Raw genomic sequence first — 17,273 nt, forward strand, 5'->3', positions numbered from 1 at the left:
TGTATATTCCAGGCATAGTGCACACTACATTATGTTCTGCAAGCCCCAGGGTTTCCATCTGACCCTTCTCATAAAACAGCAACATACTAGTGTTAAAAGCTTTAATTCAACTGACTGCGGGCTTAACTGGGCAAATGAGGCGGTTCAATGAAAGCATATAGATTTGTCAAAGCCCTTAGAGCAACACAGTGTGTGGAATGGGAAATGGAGAAAGACCAGGGCGCTTACTGGGAAAACCAGAAACTCTTTTCGCTCGAGGTGGAATTCAAAGAATGTTAGCTAGTTTGAAGATCGTGAAGCAACTGATTGAAGCTTATTTATTGGCTTCAGTCAAACACGATCAGTTTACTTTCACAATCTCCTTGTAATAACCTTTAAGATTCAGAATAAGTAATGTAAAGAAAGAAGAAAGTCCCCATCTTTTCTTCCACACAGTTTAAAAAAACATGTTTAGGACAGAAGGCACATGCATCAAACTTTTATTTTACCGCAAATGTATTTTTACATAATGATGAAATTAGTATAACAATGATTCTGTGGGAGATACAAAACCCATTAAATAAATCAAAATCTTGATTAATGCAGTATGTGGTTGGTTCCCCTTGTAGATCCGGTGATGCAAATAATAATGAACAAATTTAGAAAAAAAATGAATACAAGAGACAAATTATTTGTGCTCCACAATATCAGACATGTAGATATAGCGAGTTTCTCTCCCAGTATTTATTCACATTCAAAATGCATTTTCATCGTTTTGCCAATTATAATTGATGTCCCACAAATATGCAAACAGTACATTTGAGCAGAGGGTAGCCTAGGGAGGCAGGTGGTTAATTTGTGCTGTAAATATACAGTGTTTGTATAATGCAGGTGCTTTTTTTTACCTCTTTGTTTTGTCTTTTTGGGGATTTTTCACAGTGTGTTTGAAAGTGAAAGGCAGGAAAGTGGAGTCAGAGCAGCAGAAATGGCACTCAGCAGAGAGGCAATCTTATCTAAGAGCTGCAGGCATCTTTTTCCTTCACTCTCTTTCTCCCTTCGGCGCTGTGCTTCTCTTATGACTTTCTCCATTTCTTCTTGTCGTTTTCCAAAATCTCACCTATTTTTTTTGTCTGGTATTTTCATTCGAGGCTCTCACTTGATCATTCCCAAATATTTATTAATAGATAAAAGCGAGAAAAGAATCAGTTATTGTTTCATTCTTTATTAGCATGTCAATAATCTGCGAGCTCCAGTTGTTAAAGGGCATAGTGAGAAAAAAATGCCCTAAAGTAGCCGAGTTAATTAATGGTTTCCTTGGCAACACCAGTACTTAATAAATTTAACTTAAGTTACCTTGTCTGTGCATGTGTGAGCAGGCTAATAGTACGGGTGTACAATTTGCACTTAATTTCTGCTGGAATTACACGATTTTCTTTATGTGTTCAAGGGAAATTTAACAAACTGAGAGCCATCAGCTGTGACTGTTCTGGACCATAATGCATTGCTCTCGGGCAAATAAATAGACCATTAAGCTGGCATGTTGGAGGCTGAACAGTAACTAGCTTTAGAGAACTGCCTCCCACACACAGGCACCCTGTAGAGATGGCTGAGATCATAGCATTGTAGAGCCACAGCCGTGGATTTGGCCTCCTCCATCATGCATTTGAACAAAAATCAACTGGCAGGATCGAAGCGTCTTTTGTCCGTTTGACACGTCAAAGGCAAATTCAAAGATTTCCTGTGTTGTTGCGAAGGAGCCGAGGGTTGTTAAGTTATCTGTGAATTTGTCTTGCGGCTGTTTCTTTCCCCGTTTCAGAGGTGTTTCTGTCTCGGAGGTTGCTTTGAACGTGTGCGATAGTATTGCGGTTGACTCTGTAATCTATCTGAACACGCTGTGGAGCAGTGCACCCCGTGGCTTGGCATTAGCATACCGTAGTGCTACTTTGCTCGTGTTATACAAGGAAAAGAAAGCACTTGTAGATGGATAGGGAGAGGGAGAGGAGCCACCCAAGACACGAGGAGCTGAAACCACAACCTTCACAAGGATAACATCCTCTCTGTTTTCCTACAAAGTCTTAGCTAGTTCTAGTTATTATTTACGATGGGTAAATTTATGGAATAATTTCAGCTAGGGAAGGTTACTCAGTTCCTCAAGGTGAAAATGGATACGTTTAGCACTTAATGAATCGGGCCTGGGCCTCTGCCCCATATATCAGCATGTTATTAAGACATTTTAAAATCCCATTATGGTGTTTCTCCTTGAACATGTCATGCTTTTATTGGACTGCCCTGTCTTTAAATCTGACCTTTTCAGCCCTGTTCTGGAATTGAACGGGGGGGGAAAAGATACATGACAGGACGATGGTTCAAAATATACATATCTGGCTATAAAAATATCAGCGCATGGCGGTTTCTTAGTCATTTGACTGCAACACCAAGAATGACAAGTGGTCTTAAAAAGCAGCTACAAATGGTTCAAGAGGTTGCTTTTATATTCCAGTAATCTTGTTACATGTTTGGGCTATTTGTGGTCTCATTTTTTTAATCCAGTCTTTTTGTTCTCACAGTTGTTGCCTCAGTCAAAGTAGGGTGTGATGCTGGCATTTTGACGTGTGCAGATAAATCATCTTATGAGCTTTATGCTCTGCTGCCGTACATATACATATCATATGCACAGGTGGGTGTATAACCAGCATGTAAGACTCATATATTCAATTTAAAAACAGCTGCTGCTGTAACGAACATTTTGGGAATCATAGTTACATCTTTCACCCTTCTTCCAAACAAATCTGCCAAAGTCGGGCAAAACTGTTCAGCTTGAACAACAATAATGAAAAAAGAAGGAGGTAAGATTGGGGAAGGAGGAGAGCGTGACACAAAGGCTGTGATGACAGAGGCATCTAATCCAGGCAATGCCATTCTTATCAGGGTCCAGTGGATTAGAGTGAGCCTTCTAACCAGAGAATCCTTCCCAGCCAGACACTCTCCACAGCCCAAGGGCCTGGATCAATAGGCCTGCATTGATCTCTCCTCCTGTGGCTGGATTCACTTTTATTAGGACTGCCTTGGTCTCTCTCACTTAGACACACATATGCAGCCCTTCAACTTCTCCATGCAGCCGCCATGAAAAATCCCAAATAGGATTGGGTGTGTGTGTGTGTAAATGGGAGCTTAGATTGTTTTGTTTTCACTAAGTAGCCAGCTCCAGAAACACTACAGTATCAAGTTGACTCAGCTGTATGATGGTGTTTAGGTTGCCTCCGCAGCCACGGCACTTTGATCAGTATTGCAGAGTAGCTATTCATATGGGAGCTTGACATCCCTGGTTTGTGGCCTTCTGTTGTAGCAACGCCGGCCCAAGTCGCCACCTCTAACCTCGCTGACACTCTTTCTTTTCTCTCTTCCAGATGACTCGCCCCATCCAGGTGAAACCAGCTGACAGCGAGAGCCGTGGAGGTAGTTGTCTTCTTTTCTTCATCATTTATTCACATCCTATTTTTTCATCTGCCTTATCTAGGCTAATTCTCTTCATTTCTTCCCCTCTGATCTCATCTGTTCCACTGCTCCAAATGCAATAATAATAACACTCTTCTTTTGTCCTATCCCACTTCCCTTTCCTTCTTGTTGTTGCACTTCTATTCAGTATGGGAGCAATTTCAACAAAACGTAACCAAATTATGTGAGAGTAGATTTAAAAGACTGGGTGACATCAAACAGGAAGTTTGATGTAATCTTGACTTGACTACATGTCACTAGGTTTGCGGCAATTTGTAATTTTTTGTTGTTTTTTACTGATAATAATTCAAATACTGGATTTATGGATTAATCTCTCATGCGTATGCTTTTTTTGATTAAAGAATGTTTCACTGATGTGGTGAGCTCTGCCCATCTCTCTTTCCCTGTTTCCTGTTGTGAACACATTATTATTACACTGTAATTTAGATAGTTATTAGAATCAGTACTGGAACCGTAGCCATTGCAAAGATCCTGTTAAAACCCACACTGCTTGATCTTGTGCATTTGAATCACAAGACTAAATAGTATAGACAGGAAAAATGGAGCAGAAGCTTGTTCAGCTTGCCAAACAATCAATAAATGTGCAGGGATCATGCCAAGATCCTCATTATTTGGCCTTAATTCTGTCCTCTTTGATCTCTCCCATATTTGGAGGCTTTTATGTACTCACTGTCTCTCTGCATATATGTTAATGGGATGCAGAGGCATCCTTCAAGTCAGTGGCAGAAACAACAAAACCTCACTGTTATTATTTGGTGTGCATCTCATCTCGTGTCACCACGTAACAAAGCAAGTTCCTTTTTGTTATTTAAAGGAGGGATGCTGTTCAGTATTTGTCATCCTGGTGCAAAGAGAGAGGTTTGGATGGTTAAAACAGAGGCAGAGAAAATGCAAAAACGATGCCAAATGTGTGCAGCTGCTGTGCAGCACTTCTGAGGCTTTACCTAACAACCCCTGCCTGTTTTGGGTGAATTAGGATTGCTGGCCACTTGGCTGCCTGTCACATGCACAATCTTCAAAGGACAGCATAACCCCTTGAGATGAATGGAGGAAAGGCCAATAAAGATCACTGTCAGTCCCCCATGCTTTCATTCGTTCGTTCTTTCTTTCTGTCTTTCTTTCATTCTTTCTTTCTTTCTATGCCATCCTCCCTCTTTCTCTAAAACATTTACAGGAGTGGTGAGACAAGCACAAGGGTCTTGTGCTGTCAAGATTGATGTCCCCTATAGCTCCATTGATTTTGCCATTGTGGTGCTGTGTGTCCACATTAACAATGACACTCAGCTGTCTCTTTACTTGGTTGTGAGTAGCTGGGTTTAGAGCTCCCAGGGCACTTTGGTCAGTATGGGGTCTTCTTAGTGGCTGGCCGTGGGGACCCCGCTGAGGAACAAATGAGTGCTGGAACAGACCTGAGAGTCGCACATCATCTTAAATGAACAGGTCAGAGTGCCACCACAGGGGCAATCAAACACAAGCGTGACTTTAACAGGTTAAGACAGAAGTGAAAGCAGGGAGACGTAGTTTGTGGGGAGGGGAACGATCTGACTGTCATTTTAAAATCTGCTCTTCTTCTTCTAGTCTGCTGTCCTGAATTCTTTCCTTTGTAATTATTGGCAAAGATCATTTATGTTAGCTAATAGCCTGTGTTGTGCCCTACTTTCACAAGCTTTAGCATCTTATTCGCTGTAATTCTGATTTTCTCAGTAATCATTGCTAAATTTAACTACCTTCAATATTATTATTATTTGTTTTTTGTGCTTATCTGCCTGCCTTCACCGTCCAGATCAGTAACTTCTAGAGTATAAATCAACCCAGTGTACTGCAGAGCGGATGCAAAAATATTAATTAGGCTCTTAGTGCAGTGGAGGGAGGGACACGAGGGACAGACTCAGCGTGGCCTGCTCTCTCAGGGGCCACGCTGCTAGTCCGATAGGGGGCATATATTCCTCAGTGCACACAGTCACACTAAAACACACAGTCATCCTAATTAGTCCCTTAATCTCATTATGAGGAGGACAGTTCAGATCACCTGCACTAGGTTTCCATCCATGAGGGAAAGACCTGTTACTGTGGTTTTATGCCTGCTGGACCTCCGCTTCAGTGGGAGCAACTCTCTGCTGTTATTAAGCCCAGACAGGCCCAGGCGAGCACAGCGCACTATCCCTGATTATTATTGCAGTAAAAACTGAAATGACCTCACACAGGAATAAGGTAGAACATATTCTCCTAATTCCACTCAATATTTGATGACTCTTGGATACCTGAGCAAAACTGAGCATTGCCTTTTTTACCTTTTTATGGAGCGTTCACTTTTGTTTGATATTTACAGCAAATTTATGAGAATTGGAGAAGACTCGGCCAATAGGTAGCTTGACAGAATCCATATCAGGAAACTGCACTGCACTATAGAACTAAAGGAAATATATATGGTAGAGTAAATCCATCCAAACACTGTCAGCCCCTGCTGCCGCCTAACAAAGACACACTGTGAAATGAATATTAATGGCCAATCACCTACCTAATCTAGCAGAACAGCAGCCGTTACACATTGAGCCACCAGCGCTGTGAACGTCTCCGTCACCGATGACGCAGATCGTTCTGGGATGTTTCTGTTGGGGAGACGTTTAAAGAGGCACAGCAAGGAGGCAGCAGGGACCTGTCTCTCTCATTTTCTCCTCGCAGGTCTCTGATATGAAATAGATTGATTTTCCATCACACATGGCACTGATGACTGGCACTGTCTGCTGCTGATATTTCATTTTTGAAAGGCTGTTCAGTCCCTCCTTAGAGAGTTTGGCGTTCTTAGGCAAGATAAATCAGCTTTAACCACTTTGATTTCATCCTAAACCTTTTACCAGCAGCTCGTCTTTTAGCGTTCCATCATTACCGCCTGCCCCTTAGTGTTTCCTTCCTTTGTAGACTGTCATTTCATTTGATTTTGTCTTTTGTATCAGGCTTTTTTTAAAGATCCATTCTGCTCACGGGCTAAATGATATTTCTGTGCAAGTGCTGCATTTTGTATTCCTCTGTGGCTCTTTGTATTTTCCAGCTTAACCTACTGTTAAAGTTTTAAGCTCAAATATTGTCCAGAAAGCAGAAAGAGGAGCAGGCGAGCTGTCAGCTGGGGCTCTGTTGGTGTTGCAGCAGGCCTGCCTGGCACAGCTAGAGCTACAGCCCACTGAGGAGGCCTGGATTAGAAACAGGCTCTGGCATTTTCAAGGCAGGCCTGCCGCCCACACGCACACCCACACAGAGAGGACAAACAGGCGAATTCATACATACCCATGCAGCTCTAACGCACATACACACTTTCTCTCTCACGCGAGCACGCACTCAGTGGGAAGTCGGATTTGGATGATAATAGGAACACATACGCACACAAAGAGACATGCCCACTATAGGTTACATATTTACACGTAGACTCATACGGTGCGCACATATGCTGAGTGGCACGGGTCTGTTTTCCTTTCATGAGCTGTGTTTTATATTGTGGGCCCAGCAGCAGCATTGCATTTCGTTTTTATGTTTACTCAAACTGAAGGACAATGAAAAGGTTTGCTGCAGGTCACTGAGATGTGACGGAACAAGAAGAGAGAGGAGGATAGAACCAGAACAAGAGGAAATAAGTAAAATGGAAAGTGAAGATAAGGGAGTGCGGAGAAAGATTAGAAATCTAGATTGAGACTGCAGGGTACATGCAACGTTGCTGTTCTGTGCTCAGGTTTTTTTTATGTGGTATAAAAGACAACACAGTGGTCTGTGCTCTTCTTCTTCTCCCTTTTTACTTGAGAGACAAGTTCTCTGTGTCAGAGGAGCTTAGTAATGAACCAACAGGAAGGCCTCTAAGCTCTACTGATCCCCTTTAGAAAAGCGAGGAGGAATGAAGGAGAAAGAGGTAGTTAGAGCAAGAGCAATCGGTTGGAAAAAAAAAAAAAAGAAACAGCAAAAATAGAGAGGTGGACAATAGGAATTTGTTCTGAGATATAGAAAGTGGGAGAGACACACAAACACATACGCACGCACACAGACCGAGTGCAAAATAGAGAAAAGTATGGCTAAACCAGTGAGATGGAGGGAGGAACGATAGGGGCAAAGCAAAAAAGCTGAACAGTATATCTTCTCCCTTTGGAGAGACGAAAACTATAGATTACTGGTCACAATGTGCTTGGCTGGGCATAAATGGAGAGATCTTGAAATACTAGGGAGTATGTTCAGAGGTTGTGGGGATCAGGGTGAGCTAATCCAATAGTAAAGCCAGCTCTGGGTCACACATTCAGAGCTCAAACTCCTTGTCCAAATCCCCTCTGGTGCTCTTACACAAACAATACTGATACACAGGCCTTTGCTCACCAAGAGTTCAGTCAGCTAACTCCACCGAGTCTGCCTGGGATGCTCAGGTCACTCTGCCCGTAAGCTCTTACATTTACCCTCACATCAGCACGAACTGGGCTGTTTTGAAGGGGAGGGGTGGGGTGAATTGGGTTTACGAATGACAGACAAGGAGAGAGAAGGCAGGAGAGCAACAGAGAGAGAGAGAGATGATGAAATAATTTCTATAGGGATGTGCTTTGCTCCTGTGGGTCAGATTGTGCTGAGGCTGTAGGAGTTATGCAGAGTCAGTGGAAGGAGTAGCACAACAATTCACTAATACACTGGGTAGGTGGAGATCAATTAGCCTTATCTTACAAACTACTAATGATAATACCAATGCAAAACTTGCTGACAAGGCAAAGAACAACAAGAGCTCAGAGTGATGATGTAATGAATTTAGCCAGTTGAAAGATACAGTATTTCTGCAAACACACTAGCTTGTGCTCTTTTTTTTTTCCGAGGCAAACACACTATAGTGGCAGCTTCTGTGATACTCGGTCAGCATACGCAGAAGCAGCATCAGCTTACAGACAGTGGACAAAATACCAGGAAGACTTTTGCAGTATAACACATCGCAAACTTTAAAAAAAGAGAACGTGAACACTGAAACACCTTAGTAGTTTTTACTGCAGTGTTTTTTTGATTGTACAAGTGTTTCATGCTTCAGGTATTTCGTCTACACTTTGTACTTGCCCATAAATATTCATGCATACATAAATTCAGCTAAACACACATTCATCCTTGCGCTCCTTAAAAAAAATAAATAAATAAAAAAATCCCCTCCTTTTCGTCCTTTGCTCGTTGCATTGGTCTTGTAGCGTGGGCGGATCAGCAAAGGTTACTGTTGAACACAGAAAGGAAAGGTCAGAAATCATGTTTAGTTTTCCTGGGGCCGGGAGGTAATTCCAGCCAGCAGATTGCGTTCAGACGAGCAGGCAGGCCGGTGGTGGAGATGCTCATGAAGAAGGAAGCGAGGCGGGGATGGGGACAAGGTTATCCAGTCAGCCACTGCCTCTCAGCCCCTTCGCTGTCACCCTTAATAACACCCTCTCCCTTATCACTGCAACAATCACCTTGAGAAACAAACTTGTCTTCTTTGAGAGAGGGATGAGGAGAGGGAAGAGACGGCCCTCGTATGCATCTGGTATGCCATTCTCATTACAGCAACTCCACCTCTTTGGGGACAGACAGACCCCAGGTCAATTTAGTACTCAATTCTCTACACTTTGTATTTCATTCTCCCTTTTTTCTCTCTCTTTGACGCCCCTCCTTCTTCTGTGTTCTTTTCCCTCAGTGCCCTTTGAAAACACTGGAACTCTAGATAATATACAACAGTTCAGGGTCAATATTTATTTAAAGTATAATACATACCATAATCATTTGTGTCACTGTCACTAAAAAAGAAAAAAATGATTATCTTTAGCAATACTTAACTTTAAATTATTCCGAAAAATTTCATCTGGACACAACATCATTTTGCACGATTTCTTGCAAGACTTATGCGCAAATTTGATTCGTTCTCATTGCAATATACTCTAAATGTGGACTTTGATAAATTAAGTCTTTGTGGAAGCTCATGCATGCTTACACACTAGCTTAACAAGGCTTGCAAGGCAAACACTTTCAGTGACACAAACTCAAATAAGAAAACTGACTTTTTTAGGGTTTGCCTCATTTAGACCTCATCATCTCACTTCCTTTCACCTAAGAACATTCTGCATTAACCTGTTTATCATTACATTACATTTTTAATAGGTATGACCAAACATATTCCCTATTAGGAGATCTCTATGAACACCTGACGTGAGATCTTCTGGTTGTATAGTGATAATAGCAATGCCAAGCCCGTACCTGCGGCTGATAAACTGATGTGTCGATTTGTGTGAGCATAAGTGTGTGCCTGCTCTCCGCGGACTTGCTGCTCTGTGATTGCAGTGGAGCTGGAGGAGGCCAGGCAAAGGCTCTGATTGGACGGCAGAGTCTTTGCAACCTTTGCCAAATCACTGCAATCACCCGTTTGCTTCTTCTCTCGGCTTTAATGACACCACTTCATAAGGAATCGGGCTCATCAAGTAACCCACACACACTCTCGCTCACACAGTCACCTACACGTACACATATACACAGTGAGGTCAGACTTGGCAGATCAGGCGGGGGCGCGGCAGGCCTCCGAACAGGGAGAGGAGGTCCACTAGCAGATGGGAGGAGATTAAAGCAGACCGGAGACGAATGCATGCAGGGAAATTTGTTCACATTTGCGCACGTAACACTAATACATCACGGATGCAGGTTTTGCTGTCCGGTTTGTTTTGAGTTAAATTGAGTTAGTTACGATGTGGACTGAAGTAAACAAGTCGGTACACAACCCAACAGCGGACGAGCGATTGCTTTTAGCAGCAGATTTTTGGGGTAGCGCTCTTAGATGTTTTGATATTTTTCTCCCCGACAGTGGAGTAAGATTTGCTCTCCTTTCTTTGCAGGCTGGCCTCTTCCCAGCCCTGAATTCGGTGCCCTAATTTTGTGAGACCTTTGCTCCCATGCACTCCATGTGGAAAGAAAATGTCCTGTTTGTTCACCGAGAGAGGAAAAAGCCTATTAGGAGCTTTGCGGTAAAGAAAAACCGACAGAAGGGAAACAACAATTGTGTATGAGCAACCGAAATTGGCCCATTTAAATCCACACAAACCGCAAGTGTACAAATAAATAGTTGGACACAAATCATATTTTACATTACATTTCTTAAGCGTCTAAATTAACCTGTTTACATTCATGAAGTGTTTACACATTTGCATTATTTTCAAATGTGCTTTGTATGTAGGACATATTTATTTTTTATTTTAGGTTATTATACATTGACAGTAACCTGTTCAAAAAAAAATAGGAGTGACAAAGAAAATGGGAGCGCATAAGAGAAAAATGCCAAGGCAAAAAAAGAAAAAAAGTGATGACAAAGAAAGAGACAGGAAACAAGAAAACAAGAGCATCTTCTACCTCAGGATATGAACACAAATAAAATGCCTTTTCAGTCAGTATTAAAGAGAAGTCAAAATATATGCAGTCCTGTCACTCTAATTGTACATCAGTACAATTTCACTCTGAGAGCGTTAGACGAGCACTTTTGCGTGGGGAAATTGAATGTAACAATATGCCACTTCCAGATGAATAAAAATGTCAGCTCGTGTATTTTAATATTTGTTTTTAAATCTAAAATCAAAGTTTTACACATTATGCTTGATGTGTGAAAACAAGATTAGATTTTGGAGGATGTTTAGACTCTGCAAAGTATAAACCAGACACAGGTTCATAAAGTTAGCAAAACATGAAACAAAGTTACTGAGAAAACCAAATTAGATCTTCGTTACAATACCTGTAACTCCGCTAGCTTTCCACGTCTGTCCCTCCAGTCGCTCGTTCCCTCTATCTCTTCATCTCAGTATTTTAACTCCATTAGCCTCTCGTAGCACCCTCTGTCTCTCTCACTGTCAGTCACTTCACTTAAATCACTGCGCCATGGTACCACTAGACTGGAAAGGACACTTGCTCCAACCAAATGATTCAGGCACGGATACGGGCGCAGTGGATTAAAGCGCGATTAGGTCAAAAAATACAGTTTTTAGTGGAATATTAAATTAGCATAAAATTCATTACTGTTTTGTTATGCCTATATTGTCTGTGACTTCAGCTCTGGGAGCTATTAAAGCAGCGACATCAGACAAGGACACAGGACATAAGGACAAGGAGGAATAGCATTGGATAACATGCTTGTGATGCACCATTAGTGAATGCCAACATTGGTTCAGTGGGCACCGTAAAGAGGCTTTTAAATTAGGCCCAGCCACATCTCACCTGCCTTTCCCGTTTCACCTGCTGAAACGACAAATAGTGAGCATGCACGCACTGTGACACACAGTCGTGTGATTACCCACCCGCCCACTCTCTATTCACCCTCTTCCCACCCATGTGCCAGTCAAACAAGTGCAGAGCTAATGGAGAGAGAAGCAGTGATTCTGGGGCTGTAAAACTGCTGCAGCTGAAAAGATGATTGGGGTAACCTTTGGTTTGATACGCCGAGGAAGAAGGTGTTTTAACATTATTCATAAGTATTCATGTGTGTATTCGACACCGCTGCCTTAAGTGTACACGTGGTTATGCTCAAACTGCCATGGCCTGACCGTGGCAGCTCATCATGTAAGATTTGTTTTTTTCTCCTTTATTTCTTCAAAATAAATAAATAAATGAGATAAAAACACACAAAAAACAAAACCCTTACTATATTTCTCTTCTCTCACTTGATCCCTTAGATCTTGCACTGATATTTGTACAAGGTTTATACTATCCCCCAAAGTGTGCTTTGTTTTCCTTTTCTTCCCTTTAGCCTTCTTCTTCCACACTCTTTTGACTTCTCCCCTGGCCCCAGCTCAATGATGAGTCTATCAGGCGAACTGGCATTGTCAGGGATGACTGGCGAATGGAACTCCATATAAAAAAGTTCTTGAACATAGCCCCAGAGACTTTGGTTCATCCTGTGGCCAAATCCAAATCCAGGCCATCCTGATTGCCTTTTTGCAATAAACGTGAAGAACGTCCCTTTCTAAAGGCTGCACTAGTGAACGCTGTGAGCAGAGAGAGGAACAAGCTTTCATATGACTGCTCTACCTTTGGCTGCTAAAGCTCTGACCTGACACCAATTTTAGGGAATGTGAACTTCAAAGAACGCTTTGATGGTGGAGAGGGTTATTGGGCGAGATCTGACGGTCAAACTGTCTTTTCATTCTAGATTAGCTTCTGAGTTGGGCTAATGACAGAAGCAAAGCAGTGTTGTGATAAGGAAGAGATCCCATCTGGAAATGATGTTACCGGTTGTCGAATGACAACAGCTGATAGAGGTCCACAGATCTGTTTCCTTCTCCTTTTTTGTTCATGACTATATTGCAAACTCTATCCTCCTGTGCTCCGCATCCCCTGCAGCAATAAACTTGTCAGAAAAACAAAACAAAAATATGACAAAAACTTGCTTGAAATACAAATAAATCCATTCGTCACCTATTGATTTTCTTACCATTAGGGAGAGGAATGGCTCGACTGTTGTTGATGTGGAAGATATTGTGGGTCAATACTGTAGTGCTCTTAAAAGCCATGGGAGATTTTCAGGAAATTCAGCAGGGGCTAAGAAAGGAGGCCAGCCTCCAACTCTGATATTAAGAAAATGTCTGGACTAGTTCAGCGACATCTGTCTGGCATTAATGTTATCAGGGAATCGGGAAGCAGTGCAGGCACAATGTGCTTTAGGGAAAGGTACGGCTCTGGACAGCTGCCTGCATGGACTGCTGGCACACATCAGCCTAATATGCTGGATTGGAAACATGGATTGATTCCTGAATGTTAAAGTGAAACCTTGAAGCACTACTTTGACTGTTGGAGCGAGAGATGTTTTGCAAGGCTATTTGGCATCCTAATCTGAAAGGGTCTCTTAATATATGACAGCTCTGTTTAGCAAGACCAGCCTGACAGCGAGGGGAGCAGGGGATGGCATGGTGAACATGTTAAATCCAGGTATGAGACAGGAAGATGGCATCTTTTGGTTCCATGGTGGGTGTAGTTATGGCTAATACAGTAATTATATCAACAGCTGCCTCCTTTCTCAGGTCAAGAAGGAGTGGAGGTTGAGGTGCTCAGGGATGCCAAAGTCCCAGTCTCACTGACTGTCAGCCCCTTCGGCCTTACTCCTTTCTACAACCCACCTTCCTCCATCCCTCCTGCCTTGTGTTATTTTAGGAATCTATTCTTGGCCTGCCAGCGTGTACAATCTGAATTATTTATATGGAGAAATGGGATCCCTGCATGACAGTGTAAACAGGATTTTATTTGTGCCATCTAATTAAAATATAAACAAAGTGAGCCTGCCTTTAAATAAAAATCAAAAAAACAATATTTGCCATAGTGTTTATACCTAATAAAACATATATTGTTCGTAGCATGATTTACTCGTTAAAGTGGCCACTTTTGCAGTATTTTAATACGATTCATTCATATATTCATACATGGTTATATTTACTGTGAGGAAATTGCATGCAAACTCTCCTGTTAATAGGCAAATACAGCAACAGACATGCTTGCACACGACAGAAAAAGTGCGAAACCCAGCTGGGAAATGCTTGTTGTTCAATCCTTTGTGGCTTTTTAAGTTTGTGAAGCGTGCTACGTGTCACATGTGTTGGGTCTACGCATTTCTGTTTTTGGCTGTGCGTCTTTGTTGCTTGACTCGTGCACATTTGCAGCACATGTTTTCAAACTGATGAAGATGTTTCCTTAATATGCTTTTTTTTTTTTTTCTCATGTTGCCTTAAGTGGCGGTGGGTTGAGCTCTCTTCACCGCCGTGCAAATTGCCCTTTTCCATTCTTATCACACGAGCCCACAAACAGAACATGAAAAGCTGAAAGCAGTCAACAGAAAGCTCAGTATGAAACGAATGTGACCTACAACTGCAGAGAAGTAATGTACAGCGGCAGAGACACAGAAAACAAAGGCTTCTGTCAGAATCCTCTGCTATCTCGCTAGCATGCCTGCAAAATATGTTTCCCCGCTTCTGTGTGGATGTCAAGCTGCTCTGCCTTCTATCTGGATGATATTAATGAAAGGTGAAACAGGGAATAATCAGAGATCACAATATTTTTTACCCTTGATACAGATGCCTATTCTTACGCTGCTGGCAGGAGAGATCTCCTCAACGTTCAGCTCAGCTCTGATCTGACATTAGGATTCAATGCAACATTTCTCTCTTCGGCTCACTCGTCTTGCTTTTTCTGCCGTTCCCTCTTCTCCTTACACTCCCTCCACCTACCTCTGTCCACTCAGCCTGACTGCAGCTAAAGGGTAAAAAAGGCTCAGGGGAAGTGCACTTCCTCCACCGCGAGGTCCCGGGCCGACCATGTGACACGGACCTCCCGGCATCTAGCTTTTGCTGTTCTTCTCCTCTTCATGCTTTTTTTTCTCTAGACAACGTGTCTCTTTATCTTTATCCACCTTAGTGACCTCATCCAGAGAGACTGATAAAATTAACCTCTGATGAGCAAATAGCTTCTCCATCAAACAAGGGTCAGTTCAAAAGCTCAGCCTTGTTGTAGAATAACACAGTTGACAAAGCAAAGTATAAATAGGGTGTTTTTCTATACATAAAAATCACCGGAGGACATTTGTAGTCGCGCAGTGAAAGATGTATGAAGACTCAACAATAAAGAATCACAGATAAATACCAGTGATTCATCCCTGTTTGTTCTGAATTTATGTATATGGACTGACTTTTTAAGGACAGCTAAAGAAGGCAAAAAATTAAGCTACTGAAATATCTTCATATAACCTAAAATCAAACGTAAAAATAAAATGTGAAGATGTAGAATTGATTCAGTAAATAGCAAATACTCAGAAATTTGTTTATATCCAATTGCGTATCAAAAAATTGTAAAGTTACCAGAAATATTCAGGCTTGTACTCTGTTCATGTTGGTTCGTGTTGGTTCTGTTGGTGCTCTCATACATGTGTTTGTCTGGCTTGTTTTATCCAAATAATTGTGAATGGATGGCTCAGCTGAACAGGTCAGGTTGCAGTGTGTAGACAGCAGAAGGTATTCCTTGGAATATGTCGGCCTTAGGGCTTGCACTCTATGTGTCATCCTGTTTGTGTGTGTGTGTCTAGCTGTGTGAGGCTCAGTGGCACCTTTCAGAGTGGGGTGAGACCATGTGGTCTGCACTGACTGCTTTGGAGGGAGACAGGAGGGCCCAGCTGGTTCAGGCAGAAGAGCTCTCTGACTAGCCAAGGCAGCCTTACAGCCTGCCAACCAACCTGACACACATGCACGCACGCACACTCGCAAACACAAACAACATCATGCTGTGGTTAGACAAAGATTTTCCACGGCACAAAAATTGCTGGGAATTGCACACTACTCTCCATGCAATTAAAAAGATTTCTTTTTTTTGCCAGTGTGGTTTGGCTAGGAGCTGTGCAAAGTGCAGCTTGTCAGTGTGTCTCAGCTGAGCTTGTGCATGGATATAAACACAGGAGTGAAGAACACGTTCAGGCCTCCTGGTTACACGAGGACAGCGATGCTCACTGGAATTCCGTCATTTCAGCTGACTTGCAGGCAGGATCTCGGTGAAAATAGCCACCTATTACAAATATCCTTGAATGCAACGTGCAGAAAAGAGGGGGGGAAAAAATCTTTATTTGTTGGCAGTCAAGTGCTTGTCCTGCAAATTATACATGACCACAGGTCCTATTGATTCTCTCTTGTTTTTCTCAGTCTGATAACACATTGTTAGGAAAGTTGTTACAGCGGACTCTCCCAAATTGTTTTATAAACACAGAGGGAAAAGGAACAGTCTAGAAGCTGCCACGTGTAATAAAATTAATTTCTCGCCAGTGTAATTCCATATATCTCTTCAGCGTGATTGGTTGTTTTTAACAATTTTACAGAAAAGCACAGGTATTTCTTTGTGATTAAACAATCCAAACCTAATTAAAAGTAACTCCAGCTAAACAATTCCCAATTTAAAGTCTACCGACAGCTGCTAGAAGACATTTACAATAACAGTAGCATTGATTGCTACTTCAACAGCTTTGACAGAGAACAATGGTTGGAGAAACAATACTTATTTGGAATTTATTCATCCCGTGTTGTAGCAGCTCTATTTATTCTGACCCCCATCCCGCCATACGGTCCACTGGCTCTCTAGTGAAATCTGAAGTGTATCTCTAAATGGTGTGCAAGTGCTGCAAGACTTGCACAAATTAGCTGTGTTAAAGTATATGTATGCCTTCAATGGAGGAAAGGCTCACTGGAGGCACTGTGCTGCTTATCTGAACAGTAGGAACGTGGACAGAATGATTAGGTGGTCTAACCATAGGCGTCCACCCCCTCTGGCCTGGCCATTTTCACTACTTTTCTGTAAAGCAGTTTCTTTTTCTCTGCAAATGGTCTAAAGGGTAAGCTCAACCAGGGGCCATGTGTGAGTGGATGGCAAACTGAAACAAGAGATCTAAAAAGAATTTGTCATTTTAAACAAAGTGGTTTGGAGAGACTCATACTAAACTTATTTTCTGTTCAGTTTTACCTGTCAGAAAGGGCAGGAAAAAAATGACCCAAAGAGGGAGTGCTACTGCCTCTTAGGTAACACCTACCTGTAAAACCTGCAAACCTGCGAGGGGGCCAAACAGCGTGTGGTCCCCGGTTTCTCCATTAGAGAGCTAGCTTGGCATTCGGAGGGAGTAATTGGCTGGATAGGGTTTCAGCAGGCTTAGCCACCCTGCTGGCACAACAAGCCTGTCTGTCCCCATCCCTGAGTTGCTGCTCTGCTTGGCAGGAGTGTAGCCCGCTCAACTACTGCCATGTTTCCTTCAAAGCCTGTGG

General features: G+C 42.3%; 1 protein-coding gene across 14 annotated transcripts in view; it reads left to right on the top strand.

Moving 5' to 3' along the window:
* The window catches only part of celf5a (cugbp, Elav-like family member 5a), a 187,638-nt gene that overhangs the window by 105,244 nt on the left and 65,121 nt on the right, over positions 1-17,273 (top strand). For all 14 annotated transcript variants that reach the window (XM_026158996.2, XM_026158999.2, XM_026158997.2 and 11 more), the window contains exon 3: positions 3,387-3,435. In XM_026158996.2, coding sequence (XP_026014781.1) covers positions 3,387-3,435 — 49 coding nt within the window. The remainder of the gene's footprint in view (positions 1-3,386; positions 3,436-17,273) is intronic.

This window comes from Astatotilapia calliptera, chromosome 23 (genome assembly GCF_964374335.1).
Source record: "Astatotilapia calliptera chromosome 23, fAstCal68.1, whole genome shotgun sequence".
NCBI classification, from domain to species: domain Eukaryota; kingdom Metazoa; phylum Chordata; class Actinopteri; order Cichliformes; family Cichlidae; genus Astatotilapia; species Astatotilapia calliptera.